General features: G+C 54.0%; 1 protein-coding gene across 1 annotated transcript in view; it reads left to right on the forward strand.

The window, feature by feature from the left end:
* LOC127039284 (ephrin type-A receptor 7-like) overlaps nt 1-15,505 on the forward strand; it is an 83,028-nt gene that overhangs the window by 25,835 nt on the left and 41,688 nt on the right. The window contains exon 4 of the mRNA XM_050932689.1: nt 10,318-10,442. Coding sequence (XP_050788646.1) covers nt 10,318-10,442 — 125 coding nt within the window. The remainder of the gene's footprint in view (nt 1-10,317; nt 10,443-15,505) is intronic.

Genomic DNA, 15,505 nt, shown 5'->3' on the forward strand with positions numbered 1-15,505 from the left:
CGAACTGCGAAAGAGACTTTGTATTAGGAGGAACACGCCAAGAACAGAAAACAATCGGTGTCAGAGCAATCGGTGCCGCCTCATGGGAGAGATGTGACAGGCCGTAATTGGCATGGTCAACTGCAGGGGAGAGTCGGGGCTTCTCATTAATCTGGGACAAAAACGGGGCTTCAGTGGACATTTGAATATCCAGTTTGCTACAGACAGATTTTAACTGCTGAACTATCTATCAAAGTGGTTGGGCTGGAGAACCCCAGGGGATGCCAATCAGCCCATTCCCCTGTTCCTGATAAATCAGCAAAAAACATGTCAGTGGGGAGGCGAGGCTTTGAGTGTGAGGCCTCTATCCCACAGCGTGTGCCTCAGCGGGTGTCCCGTCCCTGACCCAGCTTCTTGTGACACTCTGACAATGCAGTCCAGGTCCCGCTGGTATCTCCCGTACGGCAGAAGAGTACAGGACAGTTAGCGCTGTGGCATGCCACACACAGCATGCCCGCAGAGCCTGGGGAGTACAGGTGACATGCCGCCCGGAGGGCACAAAGGGTTGGTTTAGCAGGTGGCGGGTGAGGAGGGGCAGCTGGCAGCAGTGCAAGAGGCAGGCACCGGGGAGACGAAATCCATGCAGTAGAGGGAGGCAGACAAGTCGTTCCCTTCTCCCTGCCTTGAGTGCTGGGGCAAAGGCTGAGCTCCCAGGGGAGGGGCCCAGGGTTAGCACAGGTTGGCTGCTTTCATGCTTACCAACTGGTCCCAGCTCCACATGGCTCAGTTTGCTTTGGCTCCCGGGCAGGTTAACACGAGTGGGAGAACTAAACGTGAACAACGTGGGGAGGAAGGCTGGGCACTTGGTTCTGGAATCCTGGGCTGGGGGTTTCGTTACCCATTACCCTGCTTGCTACTTCAGGTGTCACACGGTGAAGCTGCGTTTGAAACAAACCAACAGTTTTTATCCCCCGTTGGGATTTTGCTCCACCTGGGTAGAGTGAATTCCAGCTGGCTCTGCGCTCCTGTGCTAGTAGTGCTGGGTGCCTTCCTCTCTCTCCTCATCTGAGGTGGTGTTGAACCAGGCGCTGGTCCTGGGGCAGGAAAGCCTCTTTTTTGCGCTGCCAATCATTTTTGAGTGACTTGCTGTGATGCAGTAGGGACTGTCTGTGTGGGGAATGGGAGAGCAGGGGAGGACTCTAGGGGATGGACGATGCCAGGGCCTGTAACCTGAGCTAGGTAAGGGAGGGGAAAGGTCAACACCTTTGCCCGGGAAGGGGACAAAGGAAGGGAGTGGCAGGAGGGAAGCAGTTTGAGTTTGGGCTTGGGCTGTGTGGGCGGAATTCAGGGTATCCTAGCTAGGATCCAAGCACCCTGAAAGCCCAGAAGGACTCGATGGAGGGGTCCTGACTGTGCCTGCAAGCTCTGCTGTAACCTGTGTTCCTGTTGTCCAATAAACCTTCTGTTTTACTGGCTGGCTGAGAGTCACTGTGGGTCCCAGGAAGAGGGGTGCAGGGCCGGACTCCCCCACACTCCGTGACAACTGGTGGCAGCGGCGGGAGATACTGCACCCCGTGGACGGCGCTTCCTGCAGTAAGTGACTGGGGAGCAGTAAAACGAAGGGGTGGTTAACCCCTGGAAGTGTGTGCCCAGTGAGAAGGACTTTGCAGTAACAGGGTCCCCCGGGGGATTGCAGCGAGCGGTCCCAGGGGCGGAGGAGTCTGCAGCTCGACCCTGGCAGAGAGGTGGTGACCTCAAGAAGGGCTGGTGCACTAGGGGTCCCCCTGGAAACCGTGGGGAGCGGCGAGCACCCCGGCCTGTGAGTGGTCAGCAGGAAGATGTATGCCAAGCGGCGCAAGTGTGACCTGGTGGAGCTGTGTAAGCAGAGGGGGCTGCACCCAGGGAGGCTCAGCAAGGACCAGCTGATTGCCCAGCTGGAGCAGGGAGACCGCATGAATGAACGGAGCCCTGTCTCTGAGGGAAGCAGCCGGGCAGGTGCAGCGCAGGCACCAATGTCTGTCCCCACTGGGAGTGGTCAGCCGGCAGACGAGGGCTTCCCGAGCCCCCCCCTCCTAGGCCTAGGGGAAGGGCGGGGAGGAGCCCAGTGTATACCGAGGGCACCGTGACACCCCCGGCCAGCAGGGGATCCGCCCGGCGAAGCCCACCCCCCAGCAAGGGATCCTCCCGGCAACGCTCGGCATCCATGGAGCGGACGCGGCTGGAATATGAAAAGGAGAAGCTCGAGTTAAAGAGGCAAAAGCTGGAGGAGAAGGCGAAACAGCGTGAACATGAGCTGGAGGAGAAGGCGAAACAGCGTGAACATGAGCGGGAGGAAAAGGAGAAACAGCGTAAACATGAGCTGGAGCTGGCCCGGCTGGCGAGCAGTGGGGCCCCGGCTGCGGTGAGTGAGGGGGGACCCAAGCCTACAAAGAGCTTTGATAAGCACTTGCTGCCCCGGCGTAAGGAGGGGGAGGACACAGATACCTTGCTGACGGCCTTTGAGAATGCCTGCGAGCTGCACAGGGTTGACCCTGCAGACAGGATCGCAGTTCTCACCCCCTTACTGGACTCCACAGCCGTGGAGGTGTACAGCCGACTGAAAGGGGCGGAGGTAGGGGACTACGAACTGTTCAAACAGGCCCTGCTCCGCGAGTTTGGGCTGACTCCTGAGATGTACCGGAAAAAGTTCCGGAGCCAGCGTAAAACCCGTGAGGTCACATACCTACAACTGGTCAACCGGGCGCAGGGGTATGCCCACAAGTGGACAGCTGGGGCCCAAACTAAAGAGGACCTGCTTGACCTATTCATACTGGAGCACCTGTACGAGCAGTGCCCGTCCGACTTGAGGCTGTGGTTGATGGACCAGAAGCCGGAGAACCCACAGCACGCAGGCCAGCTGGCCGACCAATTTGTGGACAGTCGGGCAGGGGATGGCAGGGAGGAGTCTCGAAGGAGCAAGCCTGCCTCAACGCAGAGAGAGTGTCATCATGGGACCTCCCAGCGGGGTCCTATGGAGAACCCCCCCAAAAGGGGAACATCCAGCGGCAGGTCCCTCCGACTCACTCAAGGGGACCCACGAGACATGGGCTGCTATTGCTGTGGCCAACGAGGTCACATACGGGCCCAGTGCCCCAAGCTCAGGGACAGACCAAGCAGACCCAACCCGCAGAGGGTGGACTGGGTAAAAACCCAATCGGAGGAGGGGCTACATTCCCAGGAAAGGGGGGCTGGCAACATACCACCTGTGGATGCGCCAGGCTCCTAGTTTGTGGTTTACCGGGTGGGCGCGGGGCTGCTCCTCCGGAAGGAGTGCATTGTTCCCCTGGAGGTAGATGGGAGGAAGGTCACTGGGTACTGGGACACGGGCGCAGAGGTGACACTGGCCCGGCCCGAGGTGGTGGCCTCAGATTGGATGGTGCCCGACACCTACCTGACCCTGATGGGCGTGGGCGGGACCCCATTCAAGGTGCCCGTGGCAAGGGTACACCTGAAATGGGGGGCCAAGCAGGGCCCCAAGGATGTGGGGGTACACCGATATTTTCCCACTGACGTGTTGATGGGAGGGGATCTCGAGGACTGGCCTAGTAACACCCAAAGTGCCCTGGTCGTGACTTGTAGTCAGAGTCGGCAAAGGGCACTGCACCCCGACAACGGGGAAGGTACTCAACCCAAGGTGCAGGACCCTAACCCAGGGAGCAGGGAACGCCCAGGGGCACGGTGCAGAGAGGGTGCGGCCTCAGACCCAGCCAGCAAGAGAGAGCCGGTCCCCATCCCTGTCCCAGCTGCTGAGTTCCAGGCTGAGTTGCAGAAAGATCCCTCCTTGCGGAAGCACCGGAACCGGGCTGACCTTAGTGCCGTACAGACCATGAGGAGAGGTTGCAAGGAGAGGTTCCTGTGGGAGAAGGGGTTCCTGTACCGAGAATGGGCTCCCCTAGGGGAAGTAGAGTCATGGGGGATCAGGAGGCAGCTGGTGGTTCCCCAGAAGTTTCGTCACAAGCTGCTGTACCTGGCCCATGACATCCCTCTCGCAGGGCACCAGGAAATCCGACGCACCAGGCAGAGGCTGCTACAGAACTTTTACTGGCCTGGGGTCTTTACCCAGGTCCGACAGTACTGCCAATCCTGTGACCCCTGCCAGAGGGTGGGGAAGGCCCGGGACAAGGGGAAAGCGGCTTTGAGGCCTTTATCCATCATAGAAGAACCTTTCCAGAAGGTGGCCATGGACATAGTGGGACCCCTCAGCAAGATGACCCGGTCAGGGAAGAAATACATCCTGGTGGTGGTGGATTTTGCCACTCGCTACCCCGAGGCGGTGGCCTTGTCCTCTATCGAAGCCGACACAGTGGCAGATGCGCTGCTGACAATTTTCAGCCGGGTGGGGTTCCCCAAGGAGGTCTTAATGGACCAGGGGTCCAACTTCATGTCGGCCCTGCTCCGGTCCTTATGGCAGAAATGTGGGGTCCAGCACAACTGGACCTCAGCGTATCACCCCCAGTCCAACGGGCTGGTAGAAAGGTTCAACGGGACGCTGAAGATGATGCTAAAAACATTTATGAACCAGCACCCGCAGGACTGGGACAAGTACTTACCTCACCTGCTGTTCGCGTACAGGGAGGTGCCCCAGGAATCTACCGGGTTTTCACCTTTCGAACTGTTGTATGGAAGGCGGGTAAGGGGGCCCCTAGACCTGATGAGGGACGAATGGGAGGGGAAGGCCTCTCCCGAGGGAGAGTCAGTGGTGGAGTATGTCCTGACCTTCCGGGAAAGACTGGCCGAGCTCATGGGCCTGGCCAGGGAGAATCTGGCCCGAGCCCAGAGGAGGCAGAAGGTCTGGTATGACCGCACGGCACGGGCCCGTGCCTTCGCCACCGGAGATCAGGTGATGGTCCTCATCCCCGTGAGGAGAAACAAACTCCAGGCCGCCTGGGAAGGCCCTTTCAAGGTTATCAAGCAACTAAATGAGGTAAACTATGTGGTGGAGCTGTCAAACCAGGCACATCACCGTCGGGTGTACCATGTGAACATGATGAAACCATACTATGACAGGGGGAATGTGGTGTTGGCCGTGTGTGGACATTGGGAGGGGCAGGGAGATGACCCCTTAGTGGATCTATTCCCTGGGACAAAAGCTGGTTCCCCCCTGGAGGCGATTCCCCTCTCTGATCAGCTGACCCCGGGCCAGCATGCTGAGATCAGAGGGGTGCTGCATCTATACCGACAGCTGTTTTCCAACCAGCCTGGACGCACTAATTTGACTGTCCACTGGGTGGAGACCGGGTCACATCCCCCTATAAGATGCTCCCCTTTTCGGGTCACTGGTAAAACTGCCCAGGGTCTTGAAAGAGAGGTCAGGGACATGCTGGCTTTGGGGGTGATCCAGCCGTCTTCCAGCCCTTGGGCCTCGCCAGTAGTGCTGGTTCCCAAGAAGGATGGGTCAATCCGGTTCTGTGTGGACTATCGAAAGCTCAATGCCATCACCGTATCTGATGCCTACCCTATGCCCAGGCCTGACGAGCTCCTAGACAAGCTGGGAGGTGCTCGGTACCTCACCACTATGGATCTTACCAAAGGCTACTGGCAAGTGCCGCTGGACGCAGATGCCAGGCTGAAATCGGCCTTTATCACCCCTCTGGGGCTCTATGAGTTTTTGACCCTGCCCTTCGGCCTCAAGGGAGCGCCGGCCACCTTCCAGCGCCTGGTAGATCAGCTACTGAGGGGGATGGAGAGTTTTGCCGTGGCGTATATTGACGACATCTGCGTCTTCAGCCAGACCTGGAGGACCACATGTCCCAGGTTAAACAAGTCCTGGACCGACTCCGAAAGGCAGGGTTAACAGTAAAGGCTGAGAAGTGCAAGGTGGGGATGGCTGAAGTATCTTACCTGGGCCATCGGGTGGGGAGCGGCTGCCTGAAGCCGGAACCAGCCAAGGTGGAGGTGATCAGAGACTGGCCTGCTCCCCAAACCAAAAAGCAGGTCCAGGCCTTTATTGGGATGGCGGGGTACTATCGAAGGTTCGTGCCCCACTTCAGTGCCATAGCCAGCCCCATCATTGAACTGTGCAAAAAGGGGAAGCCAGACAAGGTGATCTGGACTGAGCAGTGCCAGGAGGCTTTCCGGGCGCTGAAGGAGGCTCTGGTTAGCGACCCAGTTCTGGCAAACCCAGATTTTGACAAACCCTTTATGGTGTTCACCGATGCCTCAGAGACGGGACTGGGGGCGGTGTTAATGCAGAAGGATAAAAAGGGGGAAAGACACCCCATCGTGTACCTGAGTAAGAAGCTGCTACCCCGGGAACAAAGCTACGCGGCCATCGAGAAGGAATGCCTGGCCATGGTGTGGGCCCTTAAGAAGCTAGAGCCATATCTCTTTGGGCGACACTTCACCGTGTACACCGACCACTCTCCCCTGACCTGGCTGCACCAGATGAAAGGAGCCAACGCCAAGCTCCTGAGATGGAGCCTGCTCCTGCACGTCCTATGACATGGACGTGGTCCATGTGAAGGGAAGTGCCAACCTGACAGCGGATGCGTTGTCCCGGAGAGGGGGCCCTGAACTTCCCCAGGTCACTGGGCAGAGTGACCCCGCTCAGTTCAGTCTTGAAGGGGGGAGAGATGTGATGCAGTAGGGACTGTCAGTGTGGGGAGTGGGAGAGCAGGGGAGGACTCTAGGGGATGGACGATGCCAGGGTCTGTAACCTGAGCTAGGTAAGGGAGGGGAAAGGTCAACAACTTTGCCCGGGAAGGGGGCAAAGGAAGGGAGTGGCAGGAGGGAAGCAGTTTGAGTTTGGGCTTGGGCTGTGTGGGCGGAATTCAGGGTATCCTAGCTAGGATCCAAGCACCCTGAAAGCCCAGAAGGACTCGGTGGAGGGGTCCTGACTGTGCCTGCAAGCCCTGCTGTAACCTGTGTTCCTGTTGTCCAATAAACCTTCTGTTTTACTGGCTGGCTAAGAGTCACTGTGGGTCCCAGGAAGAGGGTTGCAGGGCCGGACTCCCCCACACTCCGTGACACTTGCCTTCTGCTCGACCCTGCTAGGGGCTTGCCAGACTGGCAGTCACTGCTGTTGCTGGCTCCTTTTCTTTAGGGAATTAAGTACTCTGCACTTTGGAGCAACACCCAGCCAGTAAACAGGAGCTTGGCTGTCCTCTGAGCCTGTGCAATAATCAAGAGGCACCAATTTACATGAAATTATCCTTAGAGTCGGATTGTCACACAGGACTATCCGGCCAAATAAAGAGCCTGGTTTTCGTGTGACTTGAGCAGCAGTTCTGTGCTCCTGGGTGATGACTGGAGGGAAGCTGTCTGCGTGTCAAACTCTGCCCTATGTCTGACATTCAGTGAATGCCAGGCCATGCTATGCTGAGTTATGTCCAGGCAGAGATTTGATTTCTCTTTATTGTCTGATGGGTTGGAAGGGCCTGACCCCGGGCTCTGCTCAGATTTCCTCTTCTAGTGCGAAGCTGTGTAATGAGTGTTGCTATTTAGTCTCACTTCCCTTGGAGTCTGAAGCATTCCAGTTGTCTGCCCAGGAGGCCGGTTACTGCCTATTAACAGCACAACAGGAAGCTAATGGGGCAATAAACAGCTGAACTCTGGTCTCCTTCATCTACTCTGCATTACAAAGCGTCCCTCAGAGCCTACCCGAAAGGCTTGCAGTGAATCTTCCTGCTCTGGTAGCTTGCCAGAGAGTTTGCTCTAAGCTTAGCAACAACCTGTAGCAGCTGATGGTCTGTATATTGGTGAGTTTTGCACTTCTTTCCCAAATGACTGGAGCTTTCTCTTCAGAAGCTTTGAAATCCAGCTTGTTGCTTGTCATGGTAAATGGCAAGACGCTTGCCCTTGCCTGCGTCCCCATGGCAGTAATACAGCCCTGGCTGTTGCCCCAGTGAACGGATGCATGCCTCCAGTAAAGACTGCTACCGCAGACGGTTCCAGCCATGTTCCCTTCAGCTGCAAGGCATGCGCTTCTGGAAAAGAACCTCAGGCCTCCCACGGAGACAGCCGTGTTGGTTTGTTCTCAGATCTCAGCTCTGCTAACACCCAGCTTCTGGGGGAGCTTTGTAGTTCCTCTGGCCATAACAGTCACTTCAAGGAAACCGAGCTAGGAGTTAATTTATACTGTCTGTATTTTGTGGGCCAGATTTTCAAAGAGAAAGTGAAAAGGCCTAAAAACCCCTCACTACCGGAGATGAAAACCGGGTGCTGTGACCCTGTGGGGCTGAGCTGCGGTACAAGTATCTAGGGAAACAAAATACTTTCAGGAGTTTGTGCAAATGGATCTGTGTCCCCACTGGTGTCTGTTTTGAATGGGCTCCTGAGTCTGGGATGCACCTCGCTCCTGGGTGTGCTGCACTGCACCCCATGTTATTCCAGCGCTGGAAGCTGCCAGTTATGGAGTGATTTTCTGATAGACCAGTGTCCTCTAGAGGCCCCAGGAGACTCATTTTCACCTGTGACCTTGCAGCCCCATAACACTGTATGACTGTGGTGAGAGTTCACAAACTCTGACAGGCAGAAGGTCCCAGGAAGTTGTGTGCTATAAACCCCAGCCCCACTCAATCTCCCTCCTGCAGATGACTAAACAGCCCAGTGCAGACTGACTAGCCACTGATTTATCTGCTGGCAAAAAACTGCTTAGCTAACCCAATGAGCTCAGGCGAGATTCCCCTCCCAGCTCTGCACTGCAGAACGCTACTTCAATACCCTGCTTTCCATACATGTGCAGAATTCCTGGTGACAGTCAATGCGAGGGTATGCATGTCGCAAGACGGGAATGCTGGACCTAAGATACAGAGCTGGGAGGAGAACCGCTCCTAGTATGGATGGTCAATGCAAGTCCACAGCTAAGCTAAGCTGGCTGGCTGGAGACCCCCTTAGTGCAACTGGGGGGATCTGGCCCAGGGTGCTTGAGTTCCACATTTAACAAGGTCCTTTTTTAAGCAAAGAGCCTGTTTGTGTTGCCTGGACTAATTGACTGGACAGATCCCTGTGCGTAAGCTACAAAACAATTAAATGCAGCAGCAAAGAGGGTCCCAGAGCCCTGTAGTTTTTGTTTCTTCATGTTTAAAACCAGTTGCCAGAAGTTGAAGCAGTTTCCCTCTGTTTTAATGCAAAAGATTTTGGCTGTAACAAAGCTGCTTTATTTAAAAATGTTACCCTTTGAACTTGCCTTCGGATGACCTTTCCTGGTTTCTGCCAGGCCACCCTGACAGGGCAGTACTTTTAACCAAAACTGAACAGATGAATGAAATTAACAAAACAACTAAGGTTACAAATTCAGCTCCTCCCATGTATTTCTGCCTGTTTCATCAGTTCTTGACCTATAGCATTGTAAATACAGGCAGTCAGGCCAGGATCTAAGCAAGCCCTGGGGATGTGACTGGCTGACTGAAAATTATATCAAGAAGAGCTGATTTCCTCTGCTCCATGTTTATACTCTGAATCCTGAGAGTTCCTGCACATTTCATGCAGGGCAGAGCCCCAGGGTTTGTAAAATTGCAGACAGGGTGCAGCTGGAAGGCCACTAAGAAGACAGGTGCAGTTGAGTTTATTTCATGCCTTTTAAGTGCCCTGTGGAAACGTGTCTTCTAAAGGAGCTAGCTCAGGGCCTCTCTTATCAGAATAGGATACAGTGGAGTGGAATTACCTGGGCAGCAGTGACTGGCTGGTGTCTTGTGACTAACCCTGGGCCCCTGTCTCCTCATGGCTGGTCAGTAGTCCTAGAGGACTTGTACTCCAGGGTCTTATTGCCCAAATAAAATCCAGTCGTCCTCTGCTGTCTCACTTCTTGGCCACAAAGCAGGTGCTTGCTGCGCTCAGCACCCTGGTTTTATGGCAGAAGAGTGAGATTTTCTCTGCCCTTCCAGCATCTTGTCTCAGCAGAGAGAGAAAAACAAGGCGGTTCTGTGCACGATGTGTGTGTCATGCAGATGCCCACTAGCCCTTTATTACAACACAACTTAGGCTAATGTAGAGTCAAACCTGTTGTGTCAAAGGGTTTGTCTGTGAAACTGTGTCAGCCCAAGAGCTGACGTGCCCTTTGTGCTGCAGAAGAAGAGAGTATTTCTGACATGCATTCATAAGTGATCTGTCACTAGGGCACCTTTGTATTTTGCTGCTGTGACCAGGAATAGAAATGGGTTGATGATGCTGTTCCTCAGGGGCCCAGTTCTGCTGCAGCTCTGTGCATGGAAGTCTCCGTGAGATGTCTCTGCATGGCGTGGCTGCATGGTCAGATGCTATAATTGGGGTGCTGTTTTTCTGGGGTGAGTGATGGGGGAGCCCAGCCTTGTGGGGTGATGGCGTTAGTGATCTGCTTGTTTCTTCTCTCTGCTTTTTCAGCACCAGCTCTTATTGCTGACATCCGCACAGATAAAATTGAACAGAAGAGCATTTCCTTGTCATGGCAGGAGCCGGGCTTCCCTAGTGCCAGTAACACTGGGTACGAAATCAAGTACTTTGAAAAGGTAGATCCTTTGGAGACTTGTTTCCTATCTTTTCAGTGACATGCCAAAAACTCCAAATGAGAGGTTCCCCGCTTCCCAGCCAGACTTGTGATACATAGAGCTGTCCTTACCGATGCTGTCTGCATGCCTCCCCTGTAACGTTTGCTGTGACCCACTTGCTTTGTAAATCCTCAATAATGGAAAGTGTGTGTGTGTGTGTGTGTGTGTGTGTGTGTGATGACTTTACTGGCATGAATTTGGGTTGCTCCTGCTACTTAAAAGTTCCACATTCCCTAAATCACCACTACACAATTTGGTTATACACGCTTTAAATTATTTTAGCTATTTTTAGAGTTTATTTTAATTGTTTTTTTTCTGTCTTCACCTGTGAAGCCAGGTTGCATCAGCACTGCGAGTCCTAATATAGAAACCTCCAGGGAGAAAGAATAGAACTTGATCATTTTTAGAGGTTTTTAACAGCTTTTCCTTAAGTGCATTAGAATTCCGAGACTTGTGAGCTTGCAACCTGCTAAGTTAGATATATGTGCTTAGTCCCTTTGGATGAGGGGCATTCCCAGAACTGCAGCAGGATGAGGCTGATATTTTTGGCACTGCTGGATCACAAAATACTGAATGACCTTAAAACTTCAGTGAGTTCAGGACCGACTATTACCAGTCCTGGATTTCAGAGCAATGATTTGTGAGAGAAATTCCACATTGGAGGGGAATGAAGCAAACATTTTTGTGATTGTCTTTTAAATTAAAAAATGGCCACTGTTTGATAGCTGTTGTGAGGTTTGAGAATGTTAGAAGTAAAACTAGTGGGCAGAGAGCGGGGGAATATGTTCAAAGACCAAATAAATGCGGTTTATCACATGGGTCTGTAAATTATCCTGTCAGTGTATGGGGATGCTCCTGATGAAATTCCTTACATGCCAAGCAAAAGGTGCAGTGACGTGCTGAAATTCTTCCCCTTGAAACAGATGAGTTTGAAATAGATTCGTATTAACTTGCTCTTTAATATCTGAGAGTTTCCAAGAGAGGAATTTGTTCTGAGGTCAGGTGCTGAAATATAATGTGAGAATTTCTTAGCAAAAATACTATAGCCACAAGATTTGGAGCATATGTGAAATAATAATCCACTGCCTCGAACTTGGTTAGTAAGTTTAACTCTACAGTTCAGCAATTGCTCACATGTAAACAAATCAATATTTGATCTGACTCCAGAAAACTGGCTTGGTACCTAGTCCTTGTATTTAAGGACTCGGTTTTTCCTGATTCTCTACCCAAGGGCTCTGAGAAAAAACCATCTCAAATAGATAACGTCTTGCACAATAACATCTACAGACCCTGGAGAAATGTAACAAACTCTATCCAGGCTCTGGCATTAATGCTAGAAACTAGAGTTTGAGACATTTGTTAAGGTTAAAGCAGAAAAGAGTCCTGTGGGACCTCATAGACTAACAGATGTATTGGAGCATGAGCTTTCGTGGTGAATGCATCCGACGAAGTGGGTATTCACCCACAAAAGCTCCTGCTCCAATACGTCTGTTAGTCCATAAGGTGCCACAGGGCTCTGGCACTTTTTACAGATCCAGACTAACATGGCTGCCCCTCTGATACTTGAGCTTTAACAGTGCGTTTCCCCACATCTCTCTCACGCCTGCACACGCAGCCCCAGTTGGCTGGGAATGTCTTCTTCCCACCTTGGAATAGCAAACAAGGCAGTGAAAATCCTTCTGTTCTCACCTTGCTACCTACTCTTGCTATTACTTACTTTACAACACCCCAAAACATATGAGACACCTCACAGAACCCCGCTAAGGTTAGTTCCTGCTCCAGGGTGCTACAGTCCAATAGATGGGAATGTAGCACCCCCCCCCCAGCGGGCCGGGGCAGGGAAAGACAGAGGTTCTGGACAGGGGCGTTTGTGTAGTGGGGGTGCTGAGAGCCATTGAACTAGACTAAACTCTGTATATGAATTGGGGTGGGCACTGGCCAATGGGAGCTGGGGGGGGCAGTACCTGCGGGCGAGAGTAGCGTGTGGTGCCTCCTGCCCCCCTGCCCCCCCCCCCGCTAGGAACCGGACCTGCTGGCCGATTCCAGGGCACAGCGCAGTGCCAGGCCAAGCAGGGAGCCTGCCATAGACCCTCTGCACCGCTGACTGGGAGCTGCTCGAGATAAACCTGCGCCCCGAACCCCTGCCCCAGCCTTGAGTCCCCCGCCCAAACCTGGAGCCTCATCCTGGACCCCAAACCCCTCATCCCTGGCCGCAGCCCAGAGCCCTCACTCCCTCCCACACCCTAACCCCCACCCCAGCCCAATGAAAGTGAGTGAGAGCGAGCCATGGAGGGAGAAGTAAGTAGTGAGTGCGGGCAGGGCCTCGAGAAAGGGGCAGGGGCAGGGCTACGGTGTTCAGTTTTGTCCGATTAGAAAGTTGGCAACCCTATATATGATGAAAATCACTTCAAGCCAGGGGGGTGCAGCAGCACCCCAGCACCTCTGGGATGCTCCGTATGTCTAAATGGTTTGAGTGGTTTGTTAAGCATAAGCTCCTTCTCTGGTGGTGCTGTGCAAGTGATTGGATTGAGGAGAGTGGAGGCTTGTCAGATTTGCTTTGGGAGGAGCTTTCCTAACATGAGGCTCCGCCTGGGAGAAGCATGAATATACCTTGAGATTCCCAATGGAGAACGTCACCTGGACTGTGGCAACATGTGCCTGCTGCAGGCATGTAGAGGCTGCATCTCGAGCCCACGGAAAGTTTGTCTTTAAGTTCTGTGTGATTCCTCGGGACAAGGAATACAGCAAAGCCCTCGGAACGGCCGTTCTGCCCCACTGAGACCTATTGCCTTAGGAAATGCTACGTCAGAGCGTTTCTGTTCAGGGCTGCCATGCAGAGACACAGCTTCCCACTCTGACATTTGTCAGCTGCTGCTTGAAAGGTTCTGTCCATCTCAGTCATAACAAAGCAGAAATGCGGAGCTAGCTGGGTAGGTGAATCACATTCCTGGGCCTGGAATCACTAGAGAATGTGCCTGCCAGCTCTGATTACTCCAAGTGTGCTCATACACGTTTATTTAGTCTTGAGAAACAGCCTGCTGCTGGTGCCAAGAACAGCCTGCATCCGGGAAGAGCTCTGCCCTCTGCATTCCAGGCTGGTCCAGCAGAGCTGCTCCAGTCAAACATGCCTGGGAAAAGCCCAGGGCCGGCGCTTCCATTGAGGCGACCTAGGCAGTCGCTTAGGGCTCCAGGATTTGGGGGGGCGGCGTCCTTCCGCTCTCCAGGTCTTCGGCGGCAATTCTGTGGCAGGTCCTTCACTCGCTCCGGGACCCGCTGCCGAAGTTCCCCAAAGACCGGGAGCACGGAAGGACCCCCGCCTAGGGTGCCAAAAACCCTGGCGCCGCTCCTGGAAAAGCCGGTGGGTTTAATACCACCCCCCCGTCACGGCACTGGTTAGTAACAAAGAAATCAAGTTAGACTGTTTGCAAACATCCAGGGTGCTACCTTCGCATTAGCCAGAATGAGAACAAGTAACTATTTCCCTCTGGCCAAAGAGTAGAACGTGCAGCCCCCAGTGGACTCGTTATGCTAATGCTGTGTGACATCCGGGTCCATCCAGGAGAAGCTGCATGAGTGAGCCATTGCAGGGCGGGGGCAGCTCCAGACTAGCTCAGGGTATGGCTACACTTGAAATTTCAAAGCGCTGCCGCAGCAGCGCTTTGAAGTGTGAGTGTAGTCAGAGCGGCAGCGCTGGGAGAGAGCTCTCCCAGCGCTGCACGTAAACCACATCCCTTACGGGTGTAGCTTGCAGCGCTGATTACACTGAGGCTTTACAGCGCTGTATCTTGCAGCGCTCGGGGGGTGTTTTTTCACACCCCTGAGCGCGAAAGTTGCAGCGCTGTAAAGTGCCAGTGTAGCCATGGCCTTAGCTAAGATGTTTCTAAGTGGACGTGTCTTTGCTGTAGTTGGTGCCGTGGCTGAGTGATTCCCCTTGATGCTGTTTGCTGGAGCAGTTTAAAATGCTCCGTTCTCTCCAGAGAACCTGGTTTGTGTGCCAGGCGCTATGCCACGCTGTACAGTCGGGAGGAAGGGCTTCGATCTAGCTGTCCAGCGGCTCTGCTGGCTGTCAGCTGATGGCCCAGCTGGAGTGTGATGAGATTCTGGCACAGAGATGGTGAGCTGGTGCACAGAGGCCTGTTGGTCTGGGTAACCCAGGTCTCCTGAGCCCACCTGCCTGTAGCACTGCCCAGCATTCAGAGCTGGCTCCAGTTTGCGGAGAAGGCCCTCTCCAGCCGGCCTGGTGGTGGCAGGTAATCAGATTCCAGCTGGCGGACGCATCCTCCTCCTCAGTAGTGCAATGAGTACAGGCGCTGTCTCTGGCCCTCGCACCTCCACCCTGCTCACTGCTTTTCAGGGTCCTCCTGGGCTCTGGCCCGGCTGCAGCCAGAGCCCTCTTTGGATGGCCCCATCTCAGTGCCGTTCACTGAGAACCTGCTCATTGCTCAGCCTCAGCCCAAGGCTGAAGGTCCCGTCTCCTCTCCTTGGAAATGGCTCGTAGCACCCCCCACCCCTGCCAGGGACATGCAGCAGCCCCTGTTTAGTTTAAATCAACCCCTCTCTGGGGACCCAATTACACATTCTCACCCACTGTCCCCGGTCCCAGCCTGAAAGGCCCCTTTGTTACGGGGGAGCTTAAAGAGATGCGAGTTAATCTCAGAATCACGGTGACTGTCCAGTCTGGTCCTGCCTCTTTCCTCGAGGACGCTCTCCACTGGCAGTGGGGATGGCTGGCATCACCCTGGCTGGTGGTATTCGCAATGAAGTGTTTGCGCTAGTGAAAAACAACAACAATAAATGGTATTTTCAGATGAGTTCTTCAACCCCAAACTCCTGCCTGCCTGTAGTCTGGACACGGGATCTCAGGGCACTTTGCATAACAGTCCGGCTCTGACCCCGGTCCCTGGCCAATGTTTTTCCTCTCCTCACTGCTGTGAGCTGCCCCCTTCCACCCTGAGGTGGCTGCATTTCAGTGGTGACACTTACCTGTATTTATGGACATGCTTTGAGATCCCTTTGGAAGGACC

Source organism: Gopherus flavomarginatus, chromosome 22 (assembly GCF_025201925.1).
Source record: "Gopherus flavomarginatus isolate rGopFla2 chromosome 22, rGopFla2.mat.asm, whole genome shotgun sequence".
Classification (NCBI taxonomy): Eukaryota; Metazoa; Chordata; order Testudines; family Testudinidae; genus Gopherus; species Gopherus flavomarginatus.